This window comes from Salvelinus fontinalis, chromosome 18 (assembly GCF_029448725.1).
Source record: "Salvelinus fontinalis isolate EN_2023a chromosome 18, ASM2944872v1, whole genome shotgun sequence".
NCBI classification, from domain to species: domain Eukaryota; kingdom Metazoa; phylum Chordata; class Actinopteri; order Salmoniformes; family Salmonidae; genus Salvelinus; species Salvelinus fontinalis.
In genome coordinates, this window is record NC_074682.1 from 27,747,012 (window position 1) to 27,760,738 (window position 13,727).

At 41.1% G+C, this 13,727-nt stretch overlaps 1 protein-coding gene across 1 annotated transcript; it reads right to left on the reverse strand.

Annotated features, from left to right (window-relative positions):
- Positions 1 to 7,889: 7,889 nt before the first annotated feature.
- LOC129815894 (uncharacterized) lies at positions 7,890 to 11,677 on the reverse strand. The gene is made up of 7 exons (XM_055870074.1): positions 11,309 to 11,677; positions 10,520 to 10,636; positions 10,285 to 10,406; positions 9,975 to 10,122; positions 9,682 to 9,800; positions 8,042 to 9,589; positions 7,890 to 7,945 (listed from the first exon to the last, which is right to left on the reverse strand). Exons 1-6 carry the CDS (start codon positions 11,622 to 11,624, stop codon positions 8,048 to 8,050), a joined length of 2,364 nt encoding a protein of 787 aa, XP_055726049.1. The 5' UTR covers positions 11,625 to 11,677; the 3' UTR covers positions 7,890 to 7,945; positions 8,042 to 8,047.
- Between the last annotated feature and the right edge of the window lie 2,050 nt (positions 11,678 to 13,727).

The window sequence follows — 13,727 nt, forward strand, 5'->3', positions numbered from 1 at the left end:
GCACTGAGATGCAATGTTAGACCGCTGCGCCACTCGAGAGCCTGACAACAAGTCTGTCTCTCGTGATCTTCACAGCCTTCACTTGATACAGCACTCTCTCCATTAGTTTGGATATTTCAAATGGATTCTTCAAAATTGGTAATGCAATCAACTGCTTCGCATTAACAAACCGTACTCCCACAAGGTAAAAAGGGACATTGTCAGCACTGAACACTACTTTTCTCCAGTTAAAATAATGGTCATAATGCCAACCCAGAGAAGGCGATAGTGGGGCACTTATCTACAGTAGGATATATAAACAGGTGCATTATAAGTGTCTAATTAGGATGCTGTGACCTGTAACACCTGAGTAAATTATTATGCTTGCATTTTTACCAAACTCTCCGACGTGAGTTATTCACATATACATAATTACATGGTGTCAGAGAAATGAACCTAAAGAGGACAAGGTATGTGGACAATGTAATCACTACCGGATAAATGCAAACAAGTGGAACAAATGAGCGAGGATGAAGAGCCTGCAATGTCTCAGTCAAATTCAGGTGCCTATCTTCTCGGGGGACTGTGGTCTAAATACCCAGCAGCACTTTCTGCTCCACCCATTTCATCAGTCCCAAGAAATAAGCCTATAAATAACTTATTATTATTATAATAGAGGGAACTATTCTAGGCCAGCATCCCAGAGTTGCCTCTTCACTGTTGACGTTGAGACTGGTGTTTTGCGGATACTATTTAATGAAGCTGCCAGTTGAGGACTTGTGAGGTCTAGTTTGAGAAACAGACACACTCTAATGTACTTGTTCTCTTGCTCAGTTGTGCACCGGGGCCTCCCACTCTTTCTTTACTGGTTAGAGACAGTTTGCTCTGTAATGTGAAGGGAGTAGTACACGGCGTTGTACCAGATGACAATTTCTCGCATGGAATAGCCTTCGCATGGAATATCCTGAAAGTACTCAGAACAAGAATAGACTGACGAGTTTCTGAAGAAAGTTATTAATTTATTATATATATTGGAACTAGTGGATATATGGAGGCTTAAATATCCTGACCAAGTGAGATATACATGGCGGAGGCTCAATCAAGCTAGTCGTCTTGACTACTTTTTTATGTCATTCTCTGTGGCACCAAAAGCTAAAAAAAAGTGTTGATAGGGGACAGAATGCGGTCGGACCATGAGATAATTGGCATATACAAGGCCTTACACTTACTGAATTTCCATGTGGGCGAGGGTTTTGTTAATTTAATCAAAGCTAATTGTATGTATTTTTTTCTATTAATAATGTAAAATTTAACAGCTATACAGAAAGACTCTTTTTTTTTACTAGGCAAGTCAGTTAAGAACAAATTCTTATTTTCAATGACGGCCTAGAAACAGCGGGTTAACTGCCTTGTTCAGGGGCAGAACACCAGATTTTTATCTTGTCAGCTTGAGGATTCGATCTTGCAACCTTTCGGTTACTAGTCCAACGCTCTAACCACTAGGCTACCTGACACCCCTAGAAGGCCAAATTAGGAGTGTCACATCGGTCTAAGATACTGCATCACAGTGCAAAAGGCGTCACTGCAGTACCTGGTTCAAATCCAGGCTGCATCACATCCAGCCATGATTGGGAGTCCCATAGGGCGGTGCACAATTGGCCCAGCATCGTCCGAGTTTGGCCAGTGCAGGCCGTCTTTGTAAATAAGAATTTGTTCTTAACTGACTTGCCTAGTTAAATAAAAAATAACATTGATGCAATTAAAGCCATTAAGTCCAGGAAAACTCCAGGGCCGGATGGCATACCAGTTGAGGTAGACAATATATATATATACTGTATATATTTTTTTTAACACATACTCAGAGGACAGCTTTATCCACTCCTATGTAAATGGTAGACAAGGCCTTACACTCAACAAGGCCTTACACTTTAGTGGTGTGATGCAAAATATATAGTGTATAGAATTAAAAAGGTATTGTCGGATATTATTAATTCTAATCAGACAGGTTTTTTTACATGGACAATACATTGGAGATAATATAAGAAAAGTACTGGAAACAATACAACACTATGAAAAATCTGGTAAACCAGGCTTGCGATTCATAGCTGATTTTGAAAAGGCTTTTGATTAAGTATGATTGGAGTTTATATATAAATGCCTGGAACAATTTTGTAGAATCTCTTATAAAATGGGTTGAAGTCATGTATAGTAAACCTAGGTGTAAAATAGTAAATAATGGCTACTTCTCAAAGTTTTAAACTGTCAAGAGGAGTAAAACAAGGTTGTCCACTATCGGCATATCTATTTATTATGGCCATTTGAAATGTTAGCAATTAAAATCAGATCCAACAATAATATCAAGGGCTTAGAAATCCAGGGCTTAAAAACAAAGATGTCATTGTACGCTGATGATTCATGTTTTCCTTTAAATCCACAATTTGGATCCCTCCACAGCCTCAGAGGATCTAGATACTTTTTCTATCCTCTCTGGATTACAACCAAATGATGATAAGTGTACTATATAACGTATTGGATCACACAAAAATACACCCTTTACATTACTGTGTAGTATACCAATAAAAGGGTCTGATGGTGATGTGGACATACTTGGTATACATATCCTGAAATAAATAAATGATCTCACTCCAATACATTTTAGTAGAAAGTTATCAAAAATAGTTAAGATCTTGCTACCATGGAAAGGAAAATACCTGTCTATTTGTGGAAGAATCATCCTGATTAACTTAGTCATATCCCAGTTTACCTATTTGCTTATGGTCTTGCCTACACCTAGTGAACAGTTATTTAAATTATATGAGGGGGAAAAAACATATTTTATTTGGAACGGCAAGCCAGACAAAATTCAACGGGCCTATTTATATAATGAATATGAATTGAGGGCAGAAATGATTAAATATTAAAGCATTAGACCTCTCACTAAATGCATCAGTCATACAAAAGTAAGTTATACTTAAATCCGAACTGGTTCTCTAGCAAATTAGTAAGAATTTCTCACCCCATGTTTAAGAATGGCCTTTTAACCTTTATTCAGATTACAACCTTGCACTCAGTTATTTGAAACTGAAATTATCTCCCAAATATCACTATTTTTAAAACAAGCCATAGAAAGTTGGTTGCAATTTAAATTTGATCCACCAGAAAAAAACAGAACATATTAATACAACAAATATTGTGGTTATACTAATATATTAAAATAAAAATACTTAAAAAAAAAACGCTATATGAAAATGTCTGCTCTACTCAAAATTACAACCAACTAATTGCAGCATTACCGCAAAAAAATGGAGGAGAGGGGAAAAGTAGGGAACTTATCTGTCGGCCCTGCATTGAAGACCAGAAGTGGTTAAAACCTCTTAAGGATTGGACGCTTTTTCCCCAATTTTCACCTAAAATGACATACCCAAATCGAACTGCCTGTAGCTCAGGACCTGAAGCAAGGATATGCATATTCTTGATACCATTTGAAATTAAACACTTTGAAGTTTGTGGAAATGTGAAATGTATGTCGGAGAATAACAGATTAGATCTGGTAAAAGATAATACAAAGAAAAAACATGCGTTTTTTTGGTATTTTTTTGTACCATCTTTGAAATACAAGAGAAAATCCATAATGTATTATTCCAGCCACGGCGCAATTTAGATTTCGGCCACTAGATGGCAGCAGTGTATGTGCAAAGTTTTAGACTGATCCAATGAACATTAATAATCACAGTGATTTTAGAGGGTGCAACAGGTCAGCACCTCAGGAGTAAATGTCAGTTGGCTTTTCATAGCCAAGCATTGAGGAGTCGAAAACAGCAGGTCCAGGACCAGTTAGCACATCCGATGAACAGGTCAGGACTCCATTGCCTGGACCAAGTGGACTGGGAACAGCCAGGAGACATCAGGCCAGGTAGTGCTGAGGCATGGTGCCAGGGTCAGGTCCTCCGGGGGGGGGGGGGGGGGCTTAAGTTCACACAGGACACCGGATAAGAGTATAGCGCAAAAAAGCCTGGCACAACGTGAAGCACCCCTCTTAGCGACGGCATGGAAGAGCACTAGTAAGCCAGTGAGCTCTATAGGAGAAAGCCCTACCTCCAGCTGTTTACTTAGAAGTTCTAGGGACAATAAGGAGGTCTGCGTCTTGTGATCGAAGCGTAGGTTTATGTATGGCAGAACCAAATCAGATGAAATAGGTAGGAGCAAGTCCATGTAATGCTTTGTAGGTTAGCAGTAAAACAATGAAGTCAGCCCTAGTCTTAAAAGGAAGCCAGTGCAGAGGCTAGTACAGGAGTCATATGATAAAAATGTTGGTTTTAGTTCTAGTCAAGATTCTAGAAGCCGTATTTAGCACCAACTGAAGTTTTATTTAGTGCTTTATCCAGGTAGCTGAAGAGTAGGGCATTGCAGTAATCTAATCTAGAAGTGACAAAAACATGGATTAGCTTTTATGCATTTTTGGGCAAAATGTTTCAGATTTTTTGCAATGTTACCAAGATGGAAAAAAACAGCCCTTGAAATGTTCTTGATATGTTTGTCAAAAGAGAGATTAGGGTCCAGAGTAACGCCAAGATCCTTCACAGTTTTATTTGAGACGACTGTACAACCATCAAGATCAATTGTCAGATCAAACAGCAGATCTCTTTGTTTCTTGGGACCTAGAACTAGCATCTCTGTTTTGTCGTAGTTTAAAAGTAAATAATTTGCCGCCATCCACTTCCTTATGTCTGAAACACAGGCTTCCAGGGTAGGCAGTTTTGGGGCTTCACAATGTTTCCTCAATGTACAGCTGTGTGTTGTCCGCATAGCAGTGAAAGTTGACATTGTATTTCCGAATGACATCACCAAGTGGTAGGATATATAGTGAAAACAATAGGAGTCCTAAAACGGAACCTTGAGAAACACTTAAATGTACAATTGATTTGTCAGAGGACAAACCATCCAGAGACAAACATATCTTTCCGACAGATAAACCAGGCAAGAACTTGTCTCTGTAGACCAATTTGTGTTTCAAATCTCTCCAAAAGAATGTGGTGATTAATGGTGTCAAAAGCAAGACTAACATCTAGGAGCACAAGGACCGATGCAGAGCCTTGGTCTGATGCTATTAAAAGGTCATTTACCACCGAGTGTAGTCTAAGTACTATGGGTTCTAAAACCAGTGTTTCAAATACATTGTCTTCGGGAAGGCAGTGAGTTGCTGCACATTAGCTTTTATTTTTTTGAGAGGAATGGGAGAATCGATAAAGGCTGATTGAATTTTTTTTTAACTGAGTCAAGGTTTGGCTTTTTCAGGAGAAGCTATATTACTGCCACTTTTAGTGAGTTTGGTACACGTCCGGAGGATAGGGAGACGTTTATTAAGTTCAACATAGGAGGGCCAAGCCCAGGATGTTGCTCTTTAAGTAGTTTAGTTGGAATAGGGTCCAGTAGGCAGGTTTAGAGAACATGACTATTTTCGTGAATGTGTTGAGAAATACAGGATCCATACATTAACTGTAACTCAGCAAAATCTTTTGAAATTGTTTCATGTTGTGTTGCTATTTTTGTTCAGTATATAGAAATTCTCCCAGTTGCGTGCCCACAAGTTGATATGCAGATGTATAAAGATGATACAGTCCTGTATGTACACTAAAAACAGGCACATTAACTGAAGTTATGATCCACGTCTCTAAATGGTTGGCTGATTGTTGCCTGCATTTAAATACTGACAAGACTTTGTACTTCTTATGAAAATCATTCACTCTCCCCAACAAGCTTTGTCAAGGGGGAGAAACTGAGTATTTCAGTATTTTTTGACTCACCTTGACATTCAAGATACAAGGTCAAGTTTGGACAATCCAACTTTAGGTTTACAAGGCCTTACCTTCCTCCTGCATATATGCTATAATGTTCTCACATCTGATTTAGTGCCTCGGGGGATCCTGCTTGTGACCAGCCTATTACAAAACTGTTTTTAGAGCAATTAAAATTAAGATTTTTGATGACAAACCAAACAGTTATCACCATTGTCACACCATTCACAAACAATTTATTCAGTCTGGACCATTTTAAGCAGATGCAAGCCTCGTCTTAAAGATTCTGCATGGTCTTGGTATTCCATGCCAACATATCATGCTCCAGGAAAGCACCTCCAGGATAAGAGAACTAGACTGGACTGCGTTGTCCCTTTCTGACAAACTCAGACAATGTGGTGGTAAATAGACAAATAAATAAAAAATCTTGTTAAATATTGTGGTCTACAGCCCATCATGAGGTATTCTAACTCAGGCGAGCAGAACCTAGACTTCCTTAATATTTGAGTACCAGCTGTTCAGACACCACCCCTGATCTTACTGGACTCTACCAGTCTATCCTGCCGATGCATAGAAAAACCAGCTCGATTTATATAAGCCATGACTCCGAGAAGCCACTGGGGGGGAGGGGGGGCAATTGGTCAGGAGTCCATAACAGACAATATTACCTCTAGCAACATTCACTTAAATATGAATTATTGTTAATCTTAGAGCTTCCCTGAGACAGTTCCTGCAGAAATTCAGTTGTGCAAACCATTATCAGGTGGCCGGTCTCAGGTGAAGCTGGATGTGAAGGTCCTGGACTGGCGTGGTTACACTTGGTCTGGTTTAGGATGCTTGGACATACTTCCAAATTCTATAACTACATTGGTCGCTTTTTGGTAGAGAAATTAACATTTAAATTCTCTGGCAACAGCTCTGGTGAGTATTCCTTTAGTCAGCATGCCCCCTCAACATCTGTGGCATCTGCACATTTGTGGCCTGTGTACCCAGCACAAGGTAAACCGGTGTAATCAGCTTCTTGATATGCCACGTTAGGTGGATGGATCATCTTGGCAAAGAAAAAAAAAGAAATATAGACTTAAACATAGGTGCCCAATTTTAGAGCAATTTGTGCACACACACTTCTGGGATCTTTTTTTCCCAGCTCATGAAACCTGGGACCAACATTTTACATGAAGCACGTTCTCTGGAGTACACAACTGATTTAAACACGTACATTGATAGGGTCTCTGCTTACACAGCTGGATAGATGAAAGCTCTCAAAGCACATGAGAATTTTATATTGGTAATGCCTCAAATAGTAGAAAGCAGATTGTCAGCATTCCCTACTGGTCCTAGACTATGGCAACATCTATATGAATGCAGCTGATAGTTGATGCAGTTTCAAGTAGCTCACTGCGCTTTATAACAAACACCAGGTTTAGTTACACAGCCTTATTGTCTACCAGAAAGTTGTCCCTCAGTCACATAGGTTGATACATTTCTAGAATATATAAAAGCCTCTAACTCCCACTGTACCAAACATTACTTTAAAAAAGTGTTTCTAATTTAGCAGACTAACAGTGTACGAGTTACCACCCGGTCTCAGGGACGTTAACGCCGATCAGAGGAATTTCCCAGGGTTCACAGAATAAAATGTTACAAATTTGATTTTTGGTACCTCAATTTAGGCAATTTAGAAATCTGAGGACCTTAACTGAGGAATGTGTTTAATATAAATGTTACTTCTGCCTGCATTTGTAATTTAGGGTAATCTAAGACCTTGGTCTTGTAAGACTTCCTGATAATATAAAAGGTTATGGTTACTAAGCATGTTGAAATTCAAACACTTGAAAATAAGATCCATCAAGAGTTAACCCTAAATAAATACTTTTGAAAAGTGGCACATTAGCTGGACTTTATTTCAAGGTGATACAGGCACCTCACAGCTGAAGCCTAAATATCATGTTAGCGAGGTCATGTACAAGCATGAATGCAACTAAAGCACAGGCAGGAAGGGAGAGAATGCTAGCTAGCCACCCCCGTAGAGCCTGTGGTTGGCCTGGTGCTAGTTCCCTGGCCAACAGTACCACCGTTTCAACTGTCAAGTAAATCCATAAACTCAAGCAGTACATTTAGTTAATTTATTTTACACTTCACAAGTAATGGCTGGAAACTGTAGATTTCACCTGTTGAAAGTAGTGCGATTAAACTTCAATTGTAATTGACGTAAATAACACATTAGATATTTAAACTTAGTTACATTTGTGATAATTATGCCTTACCATAAGTTACTCCTTAGGCCCCTGATAATGATACGGCACCGTTCCATAATGGGGTGGGAACAGAGCAGAGCCATACGGATTCCCGCTGCGAACCATCGGGTACTGGTCATATTGCATGAAGGACTGCTTGGGTTGGGCCTGGGGTGTGGTGCCAGGGATAGTGCTAGCAGTTACTGGAGGAGTGGCTGACTTTTGACGGTAGGAGAAATCCGAGTACTGATATTTCTGGGGGTTATTCTGGTTATCCAGTTGGCTGGCTATGATGGGGGGTGCTCTTGGGACAGAGCGCTGAGGGAAAAACCCAGGGAAATTGTACTGGGGGAACTGGTAGCTCAGTGGGACCTGGGGGTATCCTTTAGGAGGCATATGAAGGGCCTGATTTGTTTGTTTAGGGGTGGTAGTGGAGGCTGATGGGAAATAAGGTTGAGGGGGATATGTAGTAAAATGGTACGGGTAAAACATTTTGAAGTCAGGCATTTGCGGGACCTGGGGGTATCCTTTAGGTGGCATATGCAGGACCTGGGTGACAGGTTTAGGGGAATTGGTGTGTTTAGGCGAGGTAGTGGGGGCTGACGTCGGGAAATAGTGTTGAGGGGGATACGGAGGAAAGTGGTACGGGTAAAACGGGTGGAATTCAGGTGTTTGTGGGACCTGGGGGTCTCCTTTAGGTGGCATATGCAGGACCTGGGTGACAGGTTGAGGGGAATTGGTGTGTTTAGGCGAGGTAGTGGGGGCTGACGTCGGGAAATAGTGTTGAGGGGGATACGGAGGAAAGTGGTACGGGTAAAACGGGTGGAATTCAGGTGTTTGTGGGACCTGGGGGTCTCCTTTAGGTGGCATATGCAGGACCTGGGTGACAGGTTGAGGGGAATTGGTGTGTTTAGGAGAGGTAGTGGGGGCTGATGTCGGGAAATAGTGTTGAGGGGGATACGGAGGAAAGTGGTACGGGTAAAACGGGTGGAATTCAGGTGTTTGTGGGACCTGGTGGTCTCCTTTAGGTGACATATGCGTGGCCTGGGGGACAGGTTGAGGGGAATTGGTGTGTTTAGGCGAGGTAGTGGGGGCTGATGTCGGGAAATAGCGTTGTTGAGGGGGATACGGAGGAAAACGGTACAGGTACAATTCAGGTGTTTGTGGGACCTGGGGGTCTCCTTTATGTGGCATAGGCGTGGCCTGGGGGACAGGTTGAGGGGAATTTGTGTGTTTATGCGAGGTAGTGGGGGCTGATGTCGGGAAATAGTGTTTAGGGGCATACGGAGGAAAACGGTACAGGTACAATTCAGGTGTTTGTGGGACCTGGGGGTCTCCTTTACGTGGCATAGGCGTGACCTGCCTAGAAGGTTTAGGGGAATGTGTGTGTTTAGACATGGTAGAGGCTGCTGTTGGGGAAGAGGGTGGTTGGGGGGGATACGGAGGGAAATGGTACTGGGACCACTGGTAGAACAGAGGGTATCCAGACGTAACAGGTTCAGTTTGAGGGAGGCCTGCAGGGCAGGAGAGGGTGATCTCCCCAGCAACCGAGAGCATAAAAAGCAAACGCTCATCATCCTGAATAAAATAAATATATATTAAAGTCAAGAAATAACCTAAAAGTGACGATTTGATCACTTTCATGACCACAAGATGACAGTGAGGATTACCTCCAACTCCACACAGGGTCCTGTGTATGGTGCAGTGAACACCACTCCTCCAAAGAATGGCTCAATGGTTAAGCCACATTGCTGGGAGATTGAGAGAAGTGGCTCCCACACACCAGACACTGAAAAACAATTTGTGTGATCAACAGAATAGACTGTAGGCATACACAAGTCTACGGTCAACCATTTATAGAAATTAAGTCCTTTTGGATCAGCATTCATTCATAGGTTCAAAGGAACACATTTCATATACCCAAATATACAATTTTCACAGAAAAAAATTCAGAATTACCCACCTTTGACTTGAAGAGCATTTGCTGCCATGGGAAGCTTCACCACCATGCCAGATAAATAGCAGGAGACAGAGGGAGGGGGTGGTGCAACAGGACAAGACATTGTCATGGGTGCCCCCCACAGACGGAGTGGCAGAACATAGTTACCCCCCTGTATGAAGGAAAACATTTGTATCATGATGCAACCCCTGTTAATGTGCTTTAATAGCCAACATGTGAATCGAGGCTCAAATCAACATTTAGCAATACAAGATTTTTCAAGAGTTAAATTTACATTTTTAGTAAGGTAAAGCCTCCATGGAGGAAATATCACCTCTTGAGTGACATGGCAGCCTTGGTATGGTGCGACAAACACTACATCTCTGCGTGACCGCTTCACAGAGAAGCCACAGTGAGTTGGCATTCGGGACAGGGGAAACACAGGAGACCCATCACCTGCACAAGACAGAAATACCTCAGGCTAAACCAACTCATTTGGGACTTAGCAACTTGCATAAGCAGCATCAGTGTTTAATATTTTTCTTATCTAGTGGGCACATTCTACTTACCGCCATCAACCAGAAAATGTGGAGCTCTTCCCCCTTTGACCCGAAGAGTCATTGCTTCATTGCTACACTGTACTGATGGCCCCATGTGCTGGAGTTTAGCATCCAACTTGTGCCATTCTGGGAGAGGGAATGAATAAACAGGATTTGTAAGGCTCAAACATGTGCCACCTTTAAAGGGGCAATCTGGGATTCAAACAATGGGCTCTAACATTTGTCCTTCATTCAGCAAAACAGCAGTCTGAAGTGTCTGTCCAGTTGCAGGGGGTCCATCTGAATTTAGAAAACAGCCTTTTTTAAACTAAATGTTTGCCCATGAAGTAGTCCAACAGTGAACACAGCCATTCACCCCCTTTCAAATCTCCCATTGAGACACTTTGGGGTGGACCCACCTGCTATGACATACACCCATTTCAATCAATGAGAAGACAAGATGAGGTGTACACATTGGATTAATTAATATTAAAACTTTTCTGCAGACATCAAATTCAAACAGACACCCTGCAACTGGAGACATTTGAGAAAATTAACACAGAGGACCGTGTTGTATAGCCACACATGTATAATGTATAGCCACACACCAGTATAACATGGTCAAATGTGTTGGTTAAATCACATTAGCTGGTGTTACAATATGTAGCTAGAATGGGGCTAAATCAATGTATCCAATAAGTCAGAGTTCAGCTGTGGATGCAAAGACTGACCAACAATGTGTTACGCAATAGTATTTTACTATTAGGTTACCGCTACACGATTTACAAACAATTGGAAAAGGGAGGCCTGGTGGCTTACCTTGTGATGCAGGCTGTCCAGCCCGATTACCAGCCTCAAATGCAAGAGATCCGTTTAGAGTCTTGATACGATCAGAAGTGGCGGATTCATCATTGGTTACTTCGAAACCCACCCTTCTCAGTTGGACTTTATTCCCAACAACAAGCCTCCCGGATCGGACAATCGTCGAATCAATTTTGGCATTTTTTGGCATTGAAGTGCTTGCGTCTGGAATCTGGCCATAGCAAGGGGTTAACACAGAGCTAATCGTTGCCATCACCGTAAAATACAATATAGGATGTTTACACGACAGCACATCTCTAATCGTTTTTCGCATGGTGGTACACACAAAAGTTGGTGCAATTTCGCTTATACGCGAGTTCACTGAGGTCTCTGGTAGAAGTTGCCCCAAATTTAAACGGCTTGCCTAATTGAAAGACCAATCAGAATTTAGCTTGGCTGGTGACATTTTTTTACACTAATTAGTAGCGTGCCCGGTTAAGTTACAGATAGAAATGTAGGCCAATTGAGGTGCCCGTGCCAAACATCACTACTGTACATGACAGAAGCAGTGGCGACCCGTCATTCAGGGCAGGTGGGGCTGTTTTGAGCCCCACATATTATTTTGGGGGAGGGCTTGCCTGTTTTGCATGTTATTTTGGCAATAATACGTGTCACATAACAGTTTGCAAACAATGTAAAATATATATATATATAATTGAGTTATTGAAGCTGCATACAAACATGGTCTCTTTTTTTGTTTTCTTGAGAAAGGCAGCTCCAAAATGCAGGTTTTCATCCTAGCTCAGTGCTTTCTGTGGTGGTGGGGCAAGCCAGCAGAAAATACCGAGCATTGTGCCATGATTGCCTCAGTGTTCTGTCACTCATGGGGAGTTCAAGTCACTGCGAAGTGTAAGAGGAGACATTGAAAATTCTAGCCCTTCGGCTGCAGCCATAGAAGTGCCCATCCAAGACGGCTCAAGGTCTTTGACCACAGATCAAATCAAAAGTCAAATCATGTTATATGTACATTAGCTTTGATTGGACTGATCATGTCAACATCATACTTTCAAAATCTTAGCTAGCAGTCATCATCATGAATCTAGTCAACAATCTACTGGCAAATCCTTTTTAATCCTTGTCATATCCTTGTCATATGAAGAGAAATAATGAAGAGAAATTATAGATAAAACGTATTGGTGCTCATCGGCCATTGGACATTACACAACAAGTTGGAAATTGCAAATTCAACGAGTGGTTTGGAAGGAATCAGTGACAGTGGCTGTGTGGTCCCAAACCTGGGATTAAGGGGCTCTTTTCCAAGCTTAAAATGATAAACATTCAACATTGGCCATGCTGTCAATAAAGCATGATTTGTGCCTCGCTCAAAACAACTGTTAACTTGGAGGCCCGCTAATATTAAGAGCTTTCATTGTCTGCTTTAATGCACCCTTTATTTATCCTGTGTTGCTAACTTGATGTACAGGGAGAATAATAATAATAACTGTAAGAATGGCCCATGTTCTGAATTCTGTCGCTGTACATTTCGAAAGTGCTAAACAAATAGTTATTGACTATAAAGTATGTCTGTTCACAGTGCCTTTCTCTATCGTTCTCGACTCACAGAACCTCCTGAAGCACTGTTAGCTGGTCTAAATCAATCACAGGCTAGTTAATCAATTAGTATGGCACATCAACTTTTGATTTTTAACTATGATTGTTATTGTGTCCTCCTTATGTGGGCTATCTTTCCAGTTATAGACTGTACGAACTGTTCATCTCTGCTCTTATTAGAGCAGGGATATAAACTAGCCTATATAATAAACCACAATAATTGCAATAACACTCAGGAGTCAGGATTTAACATTTTATTTATTTAGTCAGAAACATAACATGATATATATGGTCAACTTAGTTTTATTCATCATTGTGTCATATTGTCCACTGAAATTAATAATACAATTGTAAAATCATCACAATGAACATAACTTCATACCGGGAAAAAAACAAAAAAACATTTGCACTTGATCATGTATTTCTATTTCATAGAAATAATGAAGAGAGAATTGTTCAAGTAAAGTCAGTGTATATAACAAAAAGAATACAGAATACTTTAGTATCTTTCAAATAACCTAGCCAATCAACTACTACTCTAGTTGTCCCATGGGGATTCTAACATAGCATATTATGACTTTATTCAAAGCAAACAAGTGGAGAACTTATGTGGAGCAGTTCCCTTGTCAACAGTGTGGATTGGAAGTACTGATGTGAAGTGACATGTGCATTGGCTGAGGTGATGAGGTGAAGATATCAGCTCATAGGTCTGTAACGTTTATGGGGCGGCAGGTAGCCTAGTAGTTAGAGTGTTGGGCCAGTAACTGAAAGGCTGCCCCTGAACAATGCAGTTAACCCACTTTTCCCTGGTAGGCCATCATTGTAA